Source organism: Rana temporaria, chromosome 3 (genome assembly GCF_905171775.1).
Source record: "Rana temporaria chromosome 3, aRanTem1.1, whole genome shotgun sequence".
In the NCBI taxonomy this organism is placed as follows: domain Eukaryota; kingdom Metazoa; phylum Chordata; class Amphibia; order Anura; family Ranidae; genus Rana; species Rana temporaria.
Genome location: NC_053491.1, coordinates 277,984,408 through 278,008,076, shown reverse-complemented (window position 1 = coordinate 278,008,076; position 23,669 = coordinate 277,984,408). Strand labels below are relative to the sequence as shown.

The 23,669-nt window shown below is 42.4% G+C and overlaps 1 protein-coding gene across 3 annotated transcripts in view; it reads right to left on the bottom strand.

Moving 5' to 3' along the window:
* The window catches only part of DOCK2 (dedicator of cytokinesis 2), a 325,179-nt gene that overhangs the window by 36,786 nt on the left and 264,724 nt on the right, over nucleotides 1-23,669 (bottom strand). For all 3 annotated transcript variants that reach the window (XM_040344676.1, XM_040344678.1, XM_040344677.1), the window contains exons 40-45: nucleotides 20,088-20,192; nucleotides 14,350-14,491; nucleotides 10,896-10,977; nucleotides 10,259-10,343; nucleotides 6,993-7,079; nucleotides 3,599-3,775 (exon numbers count right to left, since the gene is read on the bottom strand). In XM_040344676.1, the coding sequence (XP_040200610.1) occupies nucleotides 3,599-3,775; nucleotides 6,993-7,079; nucleotides 10,259-10,343; nucleotides 10,896-10,977; nucleotides 14,350-14,491; nucleotides 20,088-20,192 (678 nt within the window). The remainder of the gene's footprint in view (nucleotides 1-3,598; nucleotides 3,776-6,992; nucleotides 7,080-10,258; nucleotides 10,344-10,895; nucleotides 10,978-14,349; nucleotides 14,492-20,087; nucleotides 20,193-23,669) is intronic.

Here is a 23,669-nt window from a genome sequence, read left to right as displayed (position 1 = left end):
TTTTCAGTTTCAGTTTTCTAGACAACTGCTTAGAAGAACCCATGGTGCTGATTGTTGGGGCAAGGTCAGATGAGTCTGTGCATTTAAAACCTTTGAGATTGACATCACCTGGTCTTCCCAGACGATGATTGAGAACAATCCATGACACTGGCAGGTCTCAGCTTTGCAAAGGGGGCAGTGCATGCTATAAATTCTGCAGGCTGCCCAAACTTTTGCAGACGCCATTTTTTTGTTTTCTGTAATTTTGAAAGTGTAAATGATGGAAATAAAATCTAACTTTTTTTGACATATTATAAGAATGTCTAATCTGTAATTTGATGCCTTTTGGAGATTTTTCCATCTTTCCTTGGCTTCGTTATGCACATTAATACAAATTTTTACCTGGGGTGCGCAAACTTTTCAATCCCCACTGTACCTGTTTAGATGCTGGGTCAGTCAGCCATGGGCGGAGCCACATGGCACGCATGGCGGTGATGGCTGAAAGCATAACCCGGGCCACCAGACAAATGATATCAATAGAGGCCTCCCCCAGAAAGGGAGATGCTAGTCTCAGCTCCTGAATGGGCGAACTCCTGGCCAATTATCCAGAGACGTTCCTGAGTGTCTAGTCCATGTTATCTGTCCAGATTTCCATGGCTTTTGACATTGCAGCCAGAGCTAAAGCTGGCTTGCAAGCCATACCCCTATAAGGTAAACCCTTTTCAGGTCAGAATCGATCCGTCTGTCCGAGGCGTCCCTAAAAGAGACCGTATCTTTCAAGGGAAGGGTCACATGTTTAACCAGCCTCATCACGGCTGCATCAACTAGCGGAGCTGATCCCAAAGGCTTGACCTCTTTCTCTTTGAAGGGATAAAGCGTCAGAACTTTTGACAGCATGGAGTTCTTTTTCTCCACCTTGCCCCACTCATCTGTAATGACTTCACCTAGTTCAGTAAAAAATGGAAAGTTGACACGTGCCTTATTCAATTGTTTGAAGTACTTCCTTTGCTTGGAAGGGGCAGCCACTGGTTCTTCCCAATTTAAAGCTTCTCTGATGGCTTTAAGCAAGGGAGAGAGCAGAGAAAAATCAAACCCCACACAGGGAGGTTGCCCTCCTGATCACTATCCGAGGGAGCAGCCAATGGGTGATTTGGCAAAGAGGACTCCCATGTGTCCTGAACTTGTGTCTGCCTCACTGGTGAGCGTAGCGGCTCTGCAGGAGGATCATGGGTCTGGCTGATCTCGATGCCTCTCTGAGACTTCTTAACGACACTTTCGACCAGGGATTTCAGCTGTTGGTCCGTACCATCTCTTTCGCCTGCTGCTTTGGCATAACAGAGGTCACACAGAAATCTTCACATAGGTATTTGGGACCTACACCGCCAGCAGACAAATTCAGCTGAACGGCTGGAGTGAGCTGTGGGAGAGACGTGTCCTTGCTACGGTGCCCTAAACTTGAGGGTGAACTGTGGTGCCTAGATCTGGAAGAGGAGTGCCGGCAATGAGATTTGGAAGAGTCACTAGGGGAAGTCACTGCTATAAGCCTGCAAGCATTCCCAAAGCTTGCATGCTTTTCCCTTGTTTAAAAAGAGCACCTCTGTAACGTCACTGCAGTGCTAGTGCGCATTCACGACTGTCGATTTTGACGGCAATGCGCATGCGTGAAAAAAGCCTCATTCTCGTGCCGTGCTCATGCATGTGCAGAACGACCATGGGCACGAAGCAAGCGGCTGGAACGCAGAAGGAACCAGCCGCCATGCCTGTCAGCCACACTACACCCGGAAAACATAAGGGGAAAGGCACACAGGAGATAAGGAGGATAAAACTGCTGCTAAAATAAACAGGAAAGATGAATACGCCAGACTTTGAGGGCAATAGGGCCACCCTCTAGTAGCTGGGCTAAATGACCAATGCACAGCCTGCCTGCCAGTGGCTAGGTCTAGCTTCTTCCAGCGCTATTTCCAGTGCCTACTCCATACCCTGCTAGTAGCTATGGCTTATTGGAGTATTGCGACTCTTCTTCCCCAGGGTCACAGCTCGGACAATCCTGATCGGGGGAAAATAATCTTTGGGTAGGAAGACCATCAACTAGGTCCTTTTGAAGGAGGACAAAAAAATAACACGGCCACTGGCTGGGAGCAAACATTTATGGGAGTAGAGTCCTATAGGGTTATTCGTGGAGGCGGGACTAAAATCACATGTTGGCCCACACGTTGCTGCCATGAAGTCTGTCAAGAAACATATTTGTTTTTCCGTTTTGCTTCTTTTTTTTGCAAGACAGTATCACCAAAAGAATATATGCATTAATTTGTTATCCTAAATAATAACCAATCTATTGTCAAATAAACAGGCCCATAGCAGAAATGTATAACTTACCCTGGTCCATAGGTAGAAGACCTCAAGTGTTTATATATTTATACAACATATTTTTTGACACTGTTCTTACTAATCCTTAGTGAATTCTCTTTAGTCCTAACTAGTGAATACACTTTTAAAGGAAAATTCTAGAAGTGTTAACTTAAAGCGTATCTCTCAGCTGTCCCAGATACCATGGGGATGTCCCAGGATTTCAACAGAATCCTGGTGTCCCATAGATCCAGGCCATGTCTTGGAGTCCAACGTCAGAACACTCCTTCGGGCATTTGACTCCACTAATGCATCTCACTGTGCTGAAGGAGATTGGCCCCTCCAATCCACCATTCCACTGTCTGCCAGCAATATTGAAGTTTCTGTAATGATGGAGATGCAGCCTTAGCCAACATGTAGATGTTGAGAGGGAATAAGGCCTGGCAAGCACCAGCGAGATTGCCACAGGAGCTCTACAAGAACATCAGCTAGTGTCAGGTCATCCAGTTGCAGCTGACTCAGTCTCCTCCAGAATGGAGCCCCAGGGCACAACCAAGCGGAGGTGGCACTCTGCAACTCTGCAAAAGGTGACTGTGCTAGCATCAGGATTAACTCTTGCTAGGCTAAACAATAATGCCCTAGCTACTAAGTGTCTCAGAAGGAGACAATGTATCTGGGGGGAATGGTAAAGAAGAGGGGCAGTGTGTATAGGGAGGGAGGCATTGTGTGAATACAACTGGTACGGTGGTAAAATGCACAGGGTAAAAAAATCAGGCACAGTGTAAGGGGGTATTTAGTGTTTACAGTCACTGAATTTAACTGGATTAATTCCTAGGTGGCGTTTCTTTCTTGTTTCTAATCCAACTCTATTAGGCAGTGTCCAATATTCAGCATAGCCACCCGATACCTTCTCATAACAGACCTACTGTTACCTAGACTTACAGTCCCTGCAAATTGCTTACATTGAAGTACTGGACCCCATACCGTAGAAGTGGGACTTTGTTCAGAACTCAGACATTGTTGAATACAGTTTTGTGGCAATGGTTGTTGAGTGGGTTCCTTGTCACAAGCTAATTTTCTTCTTTTTCACTTATCTGCTTAAATATTTAAAACATTTTTTTTTCAACAAAAACACCCCAATAGGTCAAAAGATGCCTGACACATGACAGGTGATGTTTGTATTCGTTAAATAGGTGGCTTTTGATTTAGGAAAATGTTACTTGAAAGAGTTTTTAGGATTGTTACATTGTAAAAATATATTTTTTTTTCTTACCTTTTCATAGTTTGCAAAACCACCCATAACTGCAGGATCCACTATACCATTCAGACACATGGATAGAGGATTAATAGGGAGATGTTCATCCCGCTGGTACTGATTGATGAGCATTAAAATCTTTTCATTGGTCGCGGACATTGTTTCAATGGCATTTTCCAGAGGGCTAATGGTTGCCTGTCAAAATAAGGATGCGTTAATTATTATTCCAACTAAATGTTGTATATGTAATACACAGTCTTTATTAGAGATTGACTCTGTTCATAGTAAAGTTAATACTACCACAGAATGTTCTCTTTAAAGATGCTATTTTTGCCCAATAATCCAGCCAATAACACAACGCAATGGAGACACCTCTGGACAGGAGCGTTGTCAGTCTTAGGAGAGGGTAGTGTTACATTGTCATTCTGAGGAGAGGGTAGTGTAGACTGGAAATTTAGATTGGCTTTTTTTTAATAAATTAAAGCTGAACTGCAGAAAACACATTTTAAGTAGTTACAGAAACAGTCATTTGATTTCCTTTTGGGAGAAAGGTTTTACATAAATGCGTAAAATCTGTCAGCGTTAAATAGTATATCTCAACCATCTATCTGCAAAATATGCTGGAAAACTTGGTCTGTTACAAGAAGTTGACATAAAAGACTTACTGGCTTGATCAGCAGGTAAAAATAATGGAGAAACACCAAAAAAAAAAAAAACTACTTTGTCAGGTATAAGTGGGGGATCTGCTGTTTCACCTTATGTAAACTGCGGCATGAGTAAAAGTGCACCAAGATTCATCTTGGCAGCAAAGTTTTGTTTCTCAAAGAACTAATCTTCTGCAGAGAAGGGTTTGCACCTTTCTTTAAAGGTAGAATTAAAAGAGCTATCTTAAAAATGCATCAGCTTCACATTGGGCAAGGTTGTTCTCTTCCTCAAGTAAACCAAGATGAAATTTTAGCAGCATCTACCTGCAACATGAAATCAGATGAAATCTGGCCTGGCAAATCAGCAATATAAAATTGATGCCATATGTTCCTAATTTAAAGAACTTATAACTGATGGTAAAACTGTATTGCTTTAAAAAATTTGCTCTATAACTTACAATAAATATAAGCATTACAAATTTTACATATTTTGCTCATATAGAGACCCGTGGTTCAGTTCGCACCAGGACTTGCGAACCGGCAAAAAAATCGGACGACCACACAAACACCGGTAAAGTCTATGGGACACGAACATGAAAAATCAAAAGTGCTAATTTTAAAGGCTTTTATGCAAGTTATTGTCATAAAAAGTGTTCGGGGAACGGGGTCATGCAATGCAAAAAAAAGTTTTAAAAATTGAATTTTTTTCGGGAGCAGTGATTTTAATAATGTTTAAAGTGAAACAATAAAAATGATATATTCCTTTAACCACTTGCCGTCGCCGCACCGTCATTTTACGTCCACAAGGTGGCTCTCCTAGGCGAGACCACGTAAATGGACGTCCTACCCTTTAGCCGCCACTAGGGGCGCACGCGCGCCGCCGGAGGCGCGCGCGCGCGCCCCCCGCTCGCCCCCGACTCCCGTGCGTGTGCCCGGCGGGCGCGATCGCCGCCGGGCACACGCGATCGCTCGGTACAGAGCGGGGAGCGGGAGCTGTGTGTGTAAACACACAGCTCTCGTTCCTGTCAGCAGGGGAAATGCTGATTTTCTGTTCATACAATGTATGAACAGAAAATCAGTGTTTCCCCAAGTGAGGCCACCCCCCCCCCACAGTAAGAACACACCCAGGCATACTTAACCCCTTCCCCGCCCCCTAGTGTTAACCCCTTCACTGCCAGTGGCATTTTTATAGTAATCTAATGCATTTTTATAGCACTGATCGCTATAAAAATGCCAATGGTCCCAAAAATGTGTCAAAAATGTCCGAAGTGTCCGCCATAATGTCGCAATACCGAAAAAAAAATCGCCGATCGCCGCCATTACTAGTTAAAAAAATATTAATAAAAATGCCATAAAAATACCCCCTATTTTGTAAACGCTATAACTTTTGCGCAAACCAATCAATAAACGCTTATTGCGATTTTTTTTTACGAAAAATATGTAGAAGAATACGTATCGGCCTAAACTGAGGAAAAAAAATGTTTTTTTATATATTTTTGGGGGATATTTATTACAGCAAAAAGTAAAAAATATTCATTTTTTTCAAAATTGTCGTTCTATTTTTGTTTATAGCGCAAAAAAAAAAAAAACGCAGAGGTGATCAAATACCACCAAAAGAAAGCTCTATTTGTGGGAAAAAAAGGACGCCAATTTTGTTTGGGAGCCACGTCGCACGACCGCGCAATTGTCTGTTAAAGCGACGCAGTCCCGAATCGCAAAAAGTACTCTGGTCTTTGGGCAGCAATATGGTCCGGGGGGTAAGTGGTTAAATATTGTGCCTGGGGGGTGTCTATAGTATGCTTGTAAAGTGGCACAGTTTTTCCGTGTTTAGAACAATACCACAGCAAAATTACATTTCTAAAGGAAAAAAGGTCATTTAAAACGGATTGCGGCTATAATGAATTGTCGGGTCTCGGCAATATAGATAAAACTCATTGAAAAAAATGGCATGGGTTTCCCCCCCAGTCCATTACCAGGCCCTTAGTCCAATTTTCTTTTTTAAATGGCATAGGGGTCATAGGGGTTGCGCTTTTTGTTTTTTCGGTTTGTCGGGCGACGTGAGATGGCTTTACACAGCGGGACATTTTTATTTTTTTAATAAAGGACTTGTCCCAAAGTGTCTCCTGTCTTTTTACAATTTTTGACACTTTTTTGGTGAAAACTGATTTTGGCACAGGGTTTCCCTTAAAATCCATACCAGACCTGAAGAGTTTTTATGGCAATAACTTGCATATAAGCCTTTAAAATTAGCACTTTTGGTTTTCATGTTAATATCCCATAGTTTAATGGTGTTCCGCTGTTTTTCGAATTTGCCGTGAACCCCGCATAATGTTTACTGTTCGACAAACAGACGAACACCCAATGTTCGAGTCGAACTTACGCTCAAATCCAACATCTGGCTCATCCCTATTAGAGACTATGACCTAACAACCAGGACATATTGGAACTGAAATATTATCTATAATTTAGCATCACAGGGAAACAACAATTTTATCAAAGAGCTGAGCTTTTGTTTCCTGAAATCTGAAATTTTTGTAGATTTCAGGTGCCTGGCAGCACCATCTTGAGTCAGCATGCAATTTCAAGGCTCCAGAAATCATTTTATCACAATACAACAGACTGAGAATAAGATTAGTGAGTTCTAAATTACTGTATATGTGTGATGGCTACAATTAGAGACACTGGAACCTGCTAGGCCAGTGTTAGAATTATTGCCTGAATAGATTTCTAGTGAAAATGAAACGTAACTATATAAACAGGGTACATACATGTGATATCGTTATAACTTCAAACCAGCGTAATATGCCAGGTAGCTTGTAAGCTGTTACAAACGTTGTTCTTTCAATCCACATAGACTGCAAGACACAATAAATATTCAATCATTAAATACTGAAACCAGAAAAGGAATAGAAAAGGACATATGTTATTCAAACTTAAAAAACAAATCCTTAGAAATCCCTATTGTCTAGGAGGCAGGGGAAAAATTGATATAGACATATTTCAATTTGCTTTAAGAGGAAAACATATTCCTTTCCTTTACTTCCTGGCCTAAAGATAGAACAGGAGGTGAGAAGAACTCCTTTTATAGACAGTTGTCAATGAAACAGATATCCCCATTTGTAGATTTACCTTTAACTTTTGTTAATCCCTTTACCGTATTGTCTCAGGGACATTAAGCAAATAGGTTAAATTTATGCAGTATTGACAAGGACAGCAACAGAGAATCTTAGGTCCCTTTCACACTGGGGCGGTTTGCAGGCGCTATTGTGCTAAAAATAGCGCCTGCAAACCGACCCTAAACAGCGGATGCTGTTTCTCCAGTGTAAAAGACCCCAGGCAGGACCGATCCAAAAGTCCTACTAGCAGCATCTTTGGAGCGGTGAGAGGAGTGGTGTGTATACCGCTCCTCCACCGCTCCTTCCCATTGAAATCAATGGGAAACCGCGGCTATACCACCGGCAATGCGTCTCTGCAGAGGAGCATTGCGGGCGGTATTAACCCTTTTTCGGCTGCTAGCAGGGGTTAAAACCGCACCGCTAGCAGCCGAATACCGCCGCAATTCTGACGGTATAGCGCCACTAAAAATAGCGGCGCTATACCATGAGCGCACCTCCCGCCCCAGTGTGAAAGGGGCCTAACTCACCCCTAAACCACTAAAACAAATGTTTTGCTTAATTACTACACTTATTATGAGACTCTACTGTAGACCTTGCATGTAAGTCACGCTGGGTGGAGGACTTATGAGAACTTACTGGCTCCTGCTGTGTCCAATCACAGAGGGAGTGGGTCATCGGCAGCATGCACACATGCCCCAGACCCAGAAGTGTTAGATCATGTACTAGGTGCGTGATCTGGCACAGAGCGGCCATCCTGCTGCAGTATATGTGCATGGGGCGGTCAGCAAACAGTTAAAATAAAATTGAAAATATATAAAAAAAATTAAATGAGCGACGTTGTAAAAGGGAGTAGAACAAACCCTAAGAAATTATTTAAATATATTATTAAAAAGAGGGAGGAGGGGGGTGGGTGGACCTCCTATCACAATCAGTGCAGCTAACGTAGAACACAAAAGGTACATAGTGAAATTCTTTAAGTATATAAATAGTAAGAAAGGGAGGTCAGGTCATACTGGTCTCATAAAGAATAATGAGGGGAATCTGTTTACTAAGGATGGAGAGATGGCGATGGTATAGAATGTATTCTTCTCCTCAGTCTTCACAAGGGAAATGGGGGGCTTCAGTAACCAAAACTGCAATGTTTATCCTCATGACACATCACAGGAAGCACTATCATTGCTAACAGAGGATATAATTAGAAAAACGTAACATTAATAAGTCACTGGGACCAGATGGCTTGCACCAGAGGGTCCTTAAGGAACTCAGTCAAGTAATTGCTAGACCATTGTTCCTAATTATTACAAACAGTCCACTGACTGGAATGGTACCAGCAGATTGGAGAAAGCCAATGTAGCTCCAATATTTAAAAAAGGGCCTAGATTCATCCCTGGGAATTACACACCAGTTAGCCTAACATCAATAGTGGGCAAACTCATGGCGGGTATGATAAGGGACAATATACAAGATTTTAGCAATGAAAATTGTATCATTAGCAGTAATCAGCATGGATTCATGAAGAATCATTCTTGCCAAATGGACTTGTTAACCTTCTATGAGGAGGTTATCTGCTATCTAGATAAAGGAAGGCCCATAGACGTGGTGTATCTGGATTTTGCAAAGGCATTTGATACAGTTCCCCATAAACATTTACAGTACAAACTAAGGTCTGTCGACATGGACCATAGATAGGGTGAGTACATGGATTTAAAACTGGCTACAGGGGCGAGCTCAGCGGGTAATAATACATGGGGAGTACTCGGAATGGTCTGCTGTGGAGAGAGGAGTCCCCCAGGGTTCTGTCCTGGGACCAATCATATTTAATTTATTCATGAACGACCTGGAGGATGGAATAAAGAGCTCAATCTCAGTATTTGTGGACAATACTAAGCTAAGCATGGCAATAATTTCTCCGCAGGATGTGTAAATCTTGCAAGAAGATCTGAATAAATGAATGTGGTGGGCAACTACATGGCAAATGAGGTAGGGGGAGAACCTCTGGGGGAATCTAGGATGGAAAAGGACCTGGGGTCCTAGTAGATGTTAAGCTCAGCAATGGCATGCAATGCCAAGCTTCTGCAAGCAAAGCAATCAAAGCATTGGCATGCATTAAAAAGGGAATTAACTCCAGAGGTAAAATCATAATTCCCCCCCACTCTACAAGACTCTGGCCTGGCCGCACCTGGAGTATGCCATCCAGTTCTGGGCACCAGTCCTCAGGAAGGATGCGCTGGAACTGGAGAGAGTCCAGAGAAGGGAAGCAAAGCTAATAAAGGACTGGAGGACCTTTGTTATGAGGAAAGGTTACGAGCACTGAACTTATTCTCTCTGGAGAAGAGACATTTGAGGGGAAATGATTTCAATGTACAAATACCATACTGGTGATCCCACAATAGGGATAAAACATTTCCACGAAAGGGAATTTTAAAAAAAATGCTGCTTTTCACTAGAATTAGAAGCAAATGCGGTTTAACCATAAAATGCGTAGAGGGTTCTATACTGTAAAAGCGGTAAGGATGTGGAATTCCCTTGATGAATGATAATTTAAAAAACTATTAGATAGGCACCTGAACGACCACAACATGCAGGAATATACAATGTAATACTGACATAAAAGCACACATGCACAGGTTGGACTTGATGGACTTGTGTCTTTTTTCAACCTCACCTACTTTTTAACTATGTAACTATTAGTACAAAGGTCAGTTCAAAGCATGTAGGCCCTTTATGAAATAATTTAGACTGCTGACACAGCCTCAAAATAACCACAACTTATCAAAATTGATATGAAACAAGACCAGGATGGTTGACAAAATAGTTAAAAGGTGAATAAAATGCCTGGGCCACATGGCTTGTGCCCACTTGTCATCAGAGTTGAGCTCTATTACTTCACAGCAATACAGGCAGTTTATTGTACTTACAGCAAATTCATTCTCTGGATCAATAGATCCCTTCCTAACAGGTCTTGAGTAGTGGAATCTCTGCACATAATTTGACTTATAAAAGCTGTAAAAAATACAAGTTTTGTAGGTAAAATAAACAGTGGTATAAACGTTATCTTTTGCTCATGATCATACTATAATTAAATGCCCACTTAGAAATTATGTCTCACAGAGCCATCTGAATAATAACTGCATTAATTTTGTTGAATTTACATTTTCAGATGACATTTTTAGCAACAAAACTGTGAACTTTCACCTACAACATATACAAAGCTAATTCATAGCAATGGCAGTTTCTTTTTGTAAGGATCTACAAATGATAAAAGGATATAGCATAGTATTTTGTAATGTAATATAGTATGTAATGTAGTATTTTGTTTGATTGTGACAAAACTAATTTGAAATATAGGTGTTTTGTTTAAACAGCAACTACAGCAACTGAACAGCAACTGAAAGAAATTCACTAAACTGCCAACAATTGAGAAAGCATTGCAATTTTGCCAGTTAGAATATTTACCAAGTTTTAAAGTACCTGAAAAATAACCTTTCAGAAAAGACCAGCTTAAAGGCATCTATAATACAGTTTAATGAGGACAAGCTAGTGATTGATACCTACTTTATTATCTGGTCAGGTACTGGTTTGTTTCTAAACTGGGGTTGCTCCTCAAGCACAGGTTGAACTGTGAAGCATTGAATGTCTGCAATACCAAGTTGTTAAGGTGCAAAGATAGGTCAAACATTCAACATCACGTCCCATATCAAACAGTACAGTTGTCAGTTATGGAATGCTATAATAATACTATATTAAACTAAAAGATTTCTGCAAACTAGCTGAAAGGGAAAATGTAAAACATCCTAAATTCATATACAACTTTGCCCAGGAGAGCCACCAGAGGGCGCACGAGCACCGACAGAGGCACGCGCATCCGCTGCACAGCATGAGTGGCAGCACGATGCGCGTGCATGAGTGGCAGCACGGGGGTTTCCGTGTGTAAACACACAAATCCCCATGCTATCAGAGGAGAGAAGACAGATCGTGTGTTTCTACAAAGTAGAGATCTGTCATCTCTCCTAGTTAGTCCCATCCCCCCACAGTTAGAACACACAATAGGGAACACAGTTAACCCCTTAATCGCCCCCTAGTGTTAACCCCTTCCCTGCCAGTGACATTCACATAGTAATCAGTACATATTTAAAGCACTGATCGCTCTGTAAATGTCAATGGTCCCAAAAATGTGTCAAAGTGTCCGACCTGTCTGCCGCAATGTTGCAACACCGCAAAAAATCGCAGATCATTGACAAAAAAACGCTATATAAATGCCATAAATCTTTCCCATAGTTTGTAGACGCTATAACTTTTGCGCAAGCCAATCAATTTTTAAATTTGGATATTTACTATAGCAAAAAGCAAATAATATTGTATTTTTTTCTAAATTGTCACTCTTCTTTTGTTTATAGTGCAACAAATTAAAACCGCAGAGGTGATCAAATACCACCAAAAGAAAGCTCTATTTGTGGGTAAAAAAGGACATAAATTTTGTTTGGGTACAACATCATACAACCGCACAATTATCAGTTAAAGCAATGCAGTGCCGTATCGCAAAAAATGGTTCGGTCCACGAGCAGCCAAATCTTTCGGGGCTGTAGTGGTTAAAGAGGATCTTATGGTATGGATGACATTTTTTGACATCAGGAATTATACACGGACACAGCTGGATCCTGTGGGTTCTCTGCAATATGGAAAAATCACTGGTGCTGAAAGATGGATACAAATAAAAGACACTAAGATCATAGTTCTGCTAAAATTATTTCCCTTGGTGGTAGCATTAGAAATATGGGGTGAACAATTTGCCAATAAAAGAATATGAATTAACTTGGATAATAAAGGAGTAATTTATGCACTAAATTGCTTATCAACAAAATCCCTCCTTGTTGTGAAGTTGCCTAGGTACCTAGTATTTTTATGCTTACGCTTTAATATTTGGTTATAAGCAAACACTTTCCAGGAAAGGAAAATCAAGTTGTGGATGCATTATCTCGATTACAGATACAAAAATTAGGTCAACAACTGCCCAATGTGGAGAAAATGGGTCAAGTATGTTCTGAAAATCTATGGAACCTAATTTGAAAATCTTGATGAAGTCAATCAAGCATTCAGTGGCTGATAGTACACGCGCTGAATATTCGGCCGCATGGCACGGGTGGATAGGATTCACTAAGGATTTTGGACTGCAGTTTGATTCTCCTTCAGAGAAAGACATTCAAATATTTTGATGTACACTAATGCAATCAGATTTATCCTATAGCCAAATTGCTAAGATACTAGCAGGGGTATCATTCTTCTTTCAATTACAAGGTTCCCTTCCCTCCATGTACATATTTATTTTCTGTACAACAAGCCCTTAAAAGGTTACAAGAAGAAGCATTCTTTCCCAGATGCCAGAAAGACCATTTCTATCCCATTGCTAAAGGAAATTGTATGCTTCTCAGAATATTATTTAAAACAGCATTTGTTTTAGCATTTTTGGTGCTATGAGAATATCCAAATTGTTACCCAAAAATAAAAAGTCTGTGTCTGACCTGTTAGTCCATCATATGAAGCTTTACAGGACAGGACTAAATATATTTATTTCTAATTCTAAAACAGATAAAACAGGTAAAAGTTTGGGGATCGCTCTCTATAATTGTGGAGACGTTGAAATTTTGGCCATTAACAGTAAACATATCTATCAATTAGATCATCCTGTGAAGGGTCCTTTTTGGTTCATTTGGATGGGTCACCCCTTACAGGATATCAACTCAACATGGTTCTCAAAAAATGAATGAAGAAGTTAGGACTTCAATCATTCAATTTTACCTCCCATTATTTTAGGATTGGAGCAGCAACCGAAGCTACAAAGATGGGCCTTGAGGACAACATAATTAAAAAAATAGGCAGATGGGAATCTCACAGATTTCAGATTTATGTCAGACCTGATCTCTCTCTTTGATTTTTTGTAGGTGATAGAAGACACATTTTGATTTTGGGCCACATCTTTATTTTTTGGGCCAACAAAAGAGCCAAGATGCGTCGTTGCTATACACCTAACCTGTCAATAGATCCTGAGAAATTTCAAGTGCTGTGGAAAGGAATTTGTGGCCTGCAATGGTTTAATTTGTCTTTTTATCTCTCCAGGTTATTGGAAATTTGGCCAATCTTAGATATACTAGTCGTTTACCTGGGGGGGGGGGGGGGAATGATGTGGGTAAAGTTAAAACCCTAGATCTTATGTTTGCAATGAAACGCAATCTTCATAGATTCAAATTATGTTCCCTGGATACCACAATATTTTTTTCTGAAATGGTTCCAAGGCTCATATAGCTGCAGGATATACAATTTAAAAACTTAGAGAAGATCAGACGTTGTGTAAATTGATCAATGGAAAAATGTATGCCGCTTATGGGTGGTTTTTCCTACAGGCATAGGGATTTAGAGGGAGGTTTCAAAGGTTTATATAGTGCAGATGGAGTCCATCTGTCTGAAATCGGTTTTGACATATTCAACGTTGGTTTGCAGAATGGCATTGAATTGGCCATGGTGGTGGGGTAGGCTGGCCTTAATATTTTAAGCCTGGAACGTGGAGTCTTATGTTTATTGATATGCGGTATTGTTCAAGTACTAAATGCGGTACCCCAAAATAAATGAGGTACCCCATCCAGCAGTCTGTTAATGCCATGCTTTATACAAAGTAGGTATCTGATGTGTAAAGTAACTGCAATGGGTCCTGTGATATATATTAGCTACCTCAACCAAAACTGCTCATTCACCGGACATCCAAAGTCACTAGAACTCCCTAGCAACTGTGGTAAGAAATTAATTACTTTAAATTGGTGCTGCAATTGCCTTACTTTACCCTGCTTTCTGTGATATCATGTTATTGGCTGAGTTTTTATTTGACTTGTAACTAAACAGCTATTCTTTCTATTGCTATTCTTCAACATGGCATAATAACTAGAAGGCCACACATTATCAATGCAGTTACCAGTGTATACAACATATAGAATATCAACGTATGGAATAATAAGGATACATTGTCCAGGAGAATTTTTTATATTATCTCCTGGGTTTGAGGTTGTATTCATTTTTTCTGAAAATGGAAACTGGCCCATCAGCTGTGTCAAAAAATCTTCTCTTCGCTCATATTCTTTCCCTCGATAAATAAAAACTTTATTCTACAAAATTAAGAGCATTTCATTGTGAAGACGGTACCATTAAATTAGAACACACCCAAGGGTAAAAATCAAAATAATAGAAAGCAAAAGTAATAGTAAACACAACTGTGTAAGCAACTATATTTGTTATAATGGAGATTATTGATCAAACCCCATATAACCCAAATCAGCTAATAAAAAGGCAATTGTTCAAGCTTAATTATTTAAATAAAAAATTTGCATAAGAAAGAAGACCAATAGCGCAGCCAGGGAGGGGAAGATTTGCAGGCACTCAATCGGCCTCCTCTCCTTCTTCGTCCCTGGGATCTGAGCAGTGTTGGTGTCCAGCAGCCTTGTCAGCTCTCTGCTCACCTCCCACCATGGGCGATGTGCAGCCACTGGAGAAGATGGGCATGTGGCATTGTGGACGGAGACAGCCGGGATGGATCCACCCAGACATGGACTGGACATATACCTGGTGGACGGGGCCACTTGCCCAAAGCAAAGCTGCTCCTGCAGCCCCCCTGCTCACCCAGCCTCTCTCCTGTCAGGGCCTGGGGCTGAACCCAGATATCAGCTGACCTGTCATGGGGGAGGAGCTGGAGGAGGTCTCCCCTGTGTGCGCTGTGACTCAGAGCTTGTGGGAGACCCCATCTCCTGATCTTAGGACAGGTGACACAGTCACATACTGATACTGCCTGACACGTGGAGGGAGTGATAATATTCCTCAAGGTAAGAATCCATTTCTCCTGTCTAAGTGGCAGCTCCCCTCCACCTGGCTGCACCCCTCCTCTCCTGTCCATCTGGCTACATCCTCCCTTCACCTGGCTGCACCCCCTCCTGTCCACCTGGCTGAATCCTTCTCTCCTGTCCACCTGGCTCTGTCCTCCCCCACCTGGCTGTACCCCCCTCTCCCATCCACCTGGCTCTGTCTTCCCCCACCTGGCTGCACCTCCCCCTCTCCTGTTCACCTGGCTCTTTCCTGCCCCCACCTGGCTGAATCTCCCCCTTACCTGTCCACCTGGCTCTATCCTCTCCTCACCTGACTGCACCCTTCACCCCTTCTGTTCACCTGGCTCTGTCCTCCACCACCTGGCTTCACCCCTTCTCTCCTGTCCACCTGGCTCCATCCTCCCCCACCTGGCTGCACCCCCTCTCTCCTGTCCACCTGGCTGCATCCCCTCTCCTGTCCACCTGGCTCCATCCTTCCCCACCTGGCTGCACCCCTCCTGTCCACCTGGCTCTTTCCTCCCCCTACTTGACCGCACCCCCTTTACTTTCCACCTGGTTGCACTGCCCCTCTCCTGTCCTTCTGGCTCTGTCCTCCCCCACCTGGCTAAACCCCTCTCTCCCGTCCACCTGGCTCTGTCTTCCCCCCACCTGGCTGCACCCCCCCCCTCTCCTGTTCACCTGGCTCTTTCCTGCCCCCACCTGGCTGCACCCCTTCACTCCTGTCCACCTGGCTCTTTCCTCCCCCACCTGGCTGCACTCCCCTTCTCCTGCCTACCTGGCTCTGTCCTCCCCCACCTGACTGCACCCCCTTCTCTTGCCAACCTAGCTGCACCCCCCTCTCCTGTCCACCTGGCTCTGTCCCATCACCTGGCTGCACCCCCTTTCTTGTCCACCTGGCTGCATCCCCCTCTCCTGTTCCCCTGGCTCCATCCTCCCCCCACCTGGCGGCACCCCCCTTTGCTGTCCACCTGGCTCTGTCCTCCATCTACCTGGCTGCACCCCCTCTCCTGTTTAACTGGCTCTGTCCTCCTCCTACCTGGCTGCACCCCCTCTCTTGTCCACCTGTCTGCACCCCTCTCTCCTATCCACCTGGCTCTGTCCCACCCCCTTCCCCACCTGGCTGCACCTCCCCTCTGCTTTCCACCTGGCTCTGTCTACCCCCCACCTGGCTACACTACCTTCCCTCTCCTATCCACCTGGCTCTGTCCTCCCTCTACCTGGCTGCACCCTCTCCTGTCCATATGGCTCTGTCCTCCCCCCCACGTGGCTGCACCCCTCCTCTCCTGTCCACATGGCTGCACCCCCTCTCCTTTCCCCCTGGCTCTGTCCTCCCCACAACCTGGCTGCACTTCCTCTTCTCTCTACCTTGCTGCAGCCCCCCTCATATCCACCCCCCACCTTGCTGCACCATTCCTCTTTTGTCCACCTAGCTCCCCCCTCACTCCACCTGGCTGTACTCCCCTCTCTTGTCCACCTGGCTCCGTCCTCCCTTCATCTGGCTGCATCCCCTATTCCTGTTCACTTGGCTGCACACCCCCTCTTGTCCACCTGGCTCTGTCTCTATGTTTACCGAGCCCTGCTATCCAACCTTTGGGCCCGGTACGGTCATGGGGGGGCCCTGGGAAGGATGGCGCAAGATCCACGGACATCTGTCCACTGAGCCTCCCTCCTGAGCACAGACCAGGAAGTGACGTGTATGACGTCACTTCCTAGACCGGCACTGCCATTCTACAGGAGCTGTGCTCAGGGAAGCAGCTGTGTCGCATTAGCTGTAGAGGAGTACAGAAGAGACAGCCAGGGTCTATTAGACCCTGAATGTCTAATAAAGAGTACCTGTCACCTATATGTTATCACTAGGGATGAGCTTTGTATTTGAGTCGAACTCACGTTCGACTTGAACATCGTATGTTCGATCGTTCGTCGAATTACGAACGTTTTGGGCTGTTCGCACCAAATTCAAGTGGCGTTTCACGGCCCATAATTCACTGCAGTGCATTGCTGGCTGATGATTGGCCAAGCATGCACTATGACCTGCATGCATGGCCAATCACAGCTTGCAAAAAACGGAGAGCCATAATTGGCTTTGGCCAATTATGGCTCAGGGGGTTTAGTACACGCCCCACACTATAAAAGGCCGCCTGCAGGTCGGCCTTGTGTAGTGTGTTGCGGTGGTTAAGAGAGAGAAGAGAGAGAGAGAGAGTTTCATTTTTAGTAGGTAGATAGAGCAGGTAGTCAGACAGGCTAGTCAGTTAAAGTTACAGGGCCGGATTCAGAAAGAGATACAACGGCGTATGTCCTGTTACACCGTCGTATCTCTAAATTCGGCCGGTCGTATCTATGCGACTGATTCAGAGAATCAGTTACGCATAGATATCCCTAAGATCCGCCAGGTGTAAGTGACCGTCGGATCTTAGGCTGCAATTTCAGGCTGGCCGCTAGGTGGCGCTTCCGTATTTTTATGCGAGGAATATGCAAATGAGTATTTACGCCGATTCAGAAACAAACGACCGCCCGGCGCTTTTTTTTTACGTTGTTTGCGTTCGGCTTTTTCCGGCGTATAGTTACCTCTGCTATATGAGGGGTAGCTAATGTTAAGTATGGCCGTCGTTTCCACCCCGAGTTTTGAATTTTTTACGTCGTTTGCGTAAGTCGTTTGCGAATACGGCTGGACGTAATTTACGTTCACGTCGAAAGCATGACAATTTGCCAACGTCATTTGGAGCATGCGCACTGGGATGCACTCGCTTCCCGCGCATGCGCAGTTCATTCGGCGCAGGGACGCGCTTCATTTAAATCAGTGGTCAACAGGCCAGGTTTTATGTATTACCATGGAGAGATGCAGTCTAGAATACTGCAATCACTGAGCAGCAAATGATATCACCTGTGATGTATTTCAGTTATCTTGCAAACCTGGCCTGTTAGTGGGCCCTGTAGGGCAGGGTTGATGACCACTGATTTAAATGATACACGCCCCCTACCCGCCGAATTTGAATTCCGCCGGGTGATTTACGCTACGCCGCCGTAACTTTACAGGCAAGTGCTTTGTGAATAAAGCACTTGCCTGAAAAACTTGTGGCGGCGTAACGTAAATGAGATACGTTACGCCAGCAGAAAGATCCGCTGATCTTTCTGAATCTGGCCCACAGTGTGTAGAGGATATATATGCATCCCAGGTGTTGTATATATATTTATACCCTGTATAGTTTAGCTAGATCCACTCTTCCTAATTTACTGACAGGCAGGCAGGTGAGTATGCTAGCTGCAGTATTCTCACGTGGTGTACTGCCTGTGTCCTCTGCAGTGTGCACCTAAAGCTACGTGGTGTGTACTGCTTGTGTCCTCTGCAGTGTGCACCTAAAGCTACGTGGTGTGTGTACTGCCCGTGTCCTCTGCAGTGTGCACCTAAAGCTACATGGTGTGTACTGCCTGTGTCCTCTGCAGTGTGCACCTAAAGCTACGTGGTGTGTGTACTGTCTGTGTCTGTGCTATTTTTCTCAATGATTTTCATCCATATTGCAGGGACCAGACATAACATTAAAGCCGCAAGCAGTTTGAAATTACTTTTTTCTTATAGTAATCTCATTTTGTGCAGGGACAGTTCTAAACACGTGCCACTTCACAGGCATACTATAGACACCCAGCAGGTACGATATTTAAAGGAATTTTCCTTTTTTTTTTTACTTTAAGCATCATTAAAATCACTGCTCCAGAAAAAACGACCGTTTTTAAAACTTTTTTTTCCATTGATACGTGTTGCCTGGGGCAAGACCCGGGTTCGCAAAGATGTTTTACGACAATAACTTGCATATTAGGCTTAAAAATGAACACTTTTGAATTGGAACGTTCGAGTCCCCATAGACGTCAATGGGGTTCTAAATGGCAATAAAAGTTATGTAAAAAAAATAAAGAATAAAAATATCAAATATAAATAAAAAAAATTAAACATTTAAAGAGACACATAAAAAAAATAAAAAACATTTTAGAGCTCGCACACACACAAATACATGCAATTGCCCTAAACATGTTATATATCACTATGCACGCCGGAGCGAGAGCAATAATTCTAGCTGCTAGAACTACTGCATAGCACTAACTAGATGTCCTGTAGGGGCTATTAAAGCGTTGCCTATGAAAAAATATAGGGTACTGGATTTTTTGACATTTCATGTATGCACACACGCAAAGCCTCTATAGATCATCAGTTTAGTGTGCAGCAGGAGTTCTGGTATTAGAATTATTGAATACATTTTATATATTTTTTTTTATAGGGGTGGGTGCAAGTAGCTGGTCTTGCCTAGGGCACAAAATAGACTAGCACCGGCCCTGCATATTCCTGAATGTTGAATTCTGTAATCTGTGCCATTCATTACATATTCCTGACTACTGTACTCTTTAAGCCCTGCTGTACTATATCTGATTCCTGTTGCTGCACTTTTTAAACTGCACACGCCTGACCAAAACGTTTATTGTATCAGCAGTTGCTGGTTACCAAGTTGTCTTCAAATATGTAAACAAGTTATCTTTTAAGGAAAATTACAAAGGAAAAAGCGTTAAAAAGCATATGTAATAGAAGAGGTTTTTTTTTTGGTTTTTTTTAAATTATCCCTTGTTTTATGTGCATCTATCCATCTATCATATGTGCTTGTGTCACAATAACTATGACATACGTGTTGGGTACTGCAGCATATGTATGCCATGTATACAGTGATCTCAGGCTCTATTTAACTATGCCCCCTTTAGTACCTAATAAAGTGGCCGGTGAGTGCATATAAGTCCTATAATAGTAGTATTATTATTAATAATAATAATAATACTATTGGACTTGCTCATTTTACAACTCTAGTGGTACTCATCATAAATTTATTGTCAATAAAAAACATTTTACCCGGAGGAATGTTGGGAATCCTTGGCCATAATATCCGACTGCAAAGTAATCAGGTTTTGGACGGAGAATTTTCATTATGTTTTCATAAAATTTTGCTTGCTGTGTCTGCCAGTGGGAAAGAAAATCAAAGCAAAATTAATTTAAATACTTTACTTTATGGCCTTAGCAAAATTGATGATTTTTATGTGCACTTTATGTAGTTATAAATGACAATTACATTTAAACTGGTAAAAGAAAAAGAGACACAATGAAATGCCATGGGCCGATTCATGAAAAAGTTTTTTATCCTGTGATTATAAATATATACACAAAAAAGTTTATATAAAAAAAATGCATTTGCAAATGAAAAATATTCAGGATACGCTAACAATTACTTTTTAGAATTGTTTATAAATCCATACAACATGGACCATTAAAAACCATAGAGTTGGCACACTAAGGCCCCTTGCACACGGACGGCTGTTTTGCCGCAGATAAAAGCATGTTTATGTTTTGCTGGAATTCAAGACTCCAGGCACAGCGGTCAGCTGCATTTGTACAGTGCGATTAGCTGCGGTTGCGTTTAGCCGCGGCACGATATTGAACGGGGATCCGACTTGGATTCCTGCCAATACCAAGCACTGTGTCTGGTATGAATCTTGAGGGGGAACTCCATGCCAAATTTCAAATAAAAAAACGGCATTGGGTTCCCCCTCCAGGAGCATACCAGGCCTTTGGGTCTGCTATGGATTTTAAAGTGGAGTTCCACCCATAAATATAACATTACATCAGTAGTTTTAAAAAAATGTCATTAGTCCTTTACAAATTTTTTTTTTTTTTTAGATGCCTTCAAAGTGTTGTTGCTAGGCAGAATAGTTAATCTTCCCACTTCCTGCACCTAAGTACTTAATGCTTCCTAACCTACACCGCACAGACTCCTGGGAATGTAGTGGGTGTAACTTTCCAGGAGTCTGTGCATTCCCCAGTCTCAAAGAATCATGTGACTTGGACAGCACAGGTGCTGAAACCTGATCTGACACTGCTTGTGCAGCACTGAGCATGTGCGAGATTTGCAAGGCTGAAATCCAGGAAGTCATACAGTCTGGCTTCATGATGCACACACATAAGATGGCCCCAGTCAATTTCTATTTTATAAAGTGTCTAAATGCTGTAACAACCTAACAAAACGGACCTTAGTTTACAGACTAACTTTACTAGAATACATTAAGCTTGTGTATTACAGGGGTATTTATATTTAAAAAGTGAAATTGTGGCCGGAACTCCGCTTTAAGGGGAACCCCCATATGCCGGAAAAACGGCATATGGGGACAGGGCCTCTTCCCGACAACCCTGGCCGTTGGTTGTTGGGGTCTGCAGGCGGGGAGCTTATCGGGGGCCCCCAGATCCCGGCCCCCCACCCTAGGTGAATGAGTATGGGGTACATCGTACCCCTACCCATTCACCTGGCGGAATAAAAAAAAACACACTACACAGGGTTTTTAAAGTAATTTATTAGTCAGCTCCGGTGGGCGTTCTGCCGGGGCCCCCGCTTCCTTCTTTTAAGCTCTTTTACGAGTAAGGGCCCGGGCTTCTTCGGCCTCTTCTGCGGGGTAACCACAGGTAACCGTAGTGTGTTAAGGGTGTCATAGGAAAGAATTGTGTGCTTCTAGCTGCGGTAAAATCCACAGCTAAAAGCATCATTCTATCCGTCCGTGTTAAAGGGGCCTAAGTCTTTATTGTTCTTTCAAAAACAAGCAAATAAAAATATATTTTTTTTAGCGAAGGAAATGCAAACAGTCCATCATTCTAGTATAAAAAAAACAGAATGGCTCACCGCCAGTAAACCAGTCTCACACTAGGAGTTCTTGTCTGCTTCATTTTACTATATATAATGATATGAAGATTAGACCTAGATATTCTGAGCAGTATAAGGCCAGGGCCAATGAAGGCTGCAGTATAACCCTCAGGGAGGTATGAATACATCAGTGTTTAGGCGTATGGTCAAAAACTGGGCTCAGGAATTTTTTTTGAAAAAGGTCGCCAATGCACCTTGGTACATGAAGGCTCATGGTCTGGTTAAGGGTCTAATGAGTAAAACCCCACCACATTACAATTGCTATTAAAGTTAGAGAACCTTTCATATGAGAGACATAGTGGTATATGTAAAAGAAGACCAGGCAGAGGTTTCTTTGCTGCAGTAGACTTAGTGAGAATTCTACAGGAGAACGTCCAGAAGGCTGGTTTCTGCAGTAAATAGAACAGATGTTCTCTGGAGCATAATGGGGCATGCATTGGTGAACAGATAGAGGTCACTGTGCAGGATTTTAAAAAGTCCTTGAAATCCTTCCTAAGAAGAAAGAATATAATCACTCCTTGAGAATGTAAGCTGCAAGGAGGTGTAAGAAAAAAAAAAGTCTGCTTTGTGAAGAAACAAATAAAAATGTGCAGCATTGAAAAAACAGTATAGAGAGCATAACGCCTCTTTATGTTCCTTTCCAAAGGACAAAGTGAATTAAAAAGCAGGATGTCTTGACTTATTGTGGAGCAAATGTTTGTTAATAGATGTCCCTCTCTCAATTTTTTTTAAAATTTATTTGAAGAATGTTTCTGGCCAGATATAGTGGGCTTAGCTGTGAGGGGTCTGCCACATGGGCAAGGACCTGCAGTAGATTATGACACCCTGAAGGGACGAACAGGTCACATTCTTATTGTAGGAACGTTTTATTGAATAGGGAGGCAAGATTAAGGATAGTGGGGTAGGAACCCCCTTCCTTCAGTATCCTGTTTAATGTATTCCTCTAGAAAACTTCCAAGGAGGAGCATACCTTCAAAAAAACTATGTACAAAAGGCATTTTACACAAGGGCAGTCTGCTGACCAGGTTTTTAACATTCTCCATGGTATCCACACAGAAAAGTAGTTCTGAGGACAAGAAATCTTGTAACAAACAGTAGAGGACTAGCATCACTCAGTGGCCCTCACAGGAGTATCACTACACATATATTACTTTCTTCTTCTTTTTTTTATATATTTGTTATGACCAAAAACAATAAAATCAGATTGAAAAAAAAAAAGTATTTAAATGTGATCAATTTATTTTTTATCATTTCAATCCTTTATCCTTGCTAACCCTTGTTGTGTATCCCTAAAACGAATAAAGACAGGCCCCTTATTTAACATACAGAGATCTCTGGAAAGATGACACCCTAGGGTTCTCTGCTTACTGTACATCACTAGCTGCAATACCATATTGATTCACCTAATATGGTGAGTTGGGAACCTGGTGGGAAGTAACTGGGGGTTAGTTACAGTTTACCATAAATTAAATCACATTCAGAAATATATTTTACAAATAACAAATACATATATAATCTTAAATAAACCAATGAAAGCATGCCTGCATTGTATCTGTATTCATCCTACTCTAGGAGTGTATGGTGGTCTTTAGCCAGACATGGTAGATTTGGGTTATTAATGCACAGCAGAAAATCAGAAAATAGTGCTTTAATGTAAAATCTAGTATATTTTTATTCAGCATCAAAAGAAAATATTTACTAACTTTAAACATATTATGCAGCAAACCTGCTTAAGCTTATAGTAAATG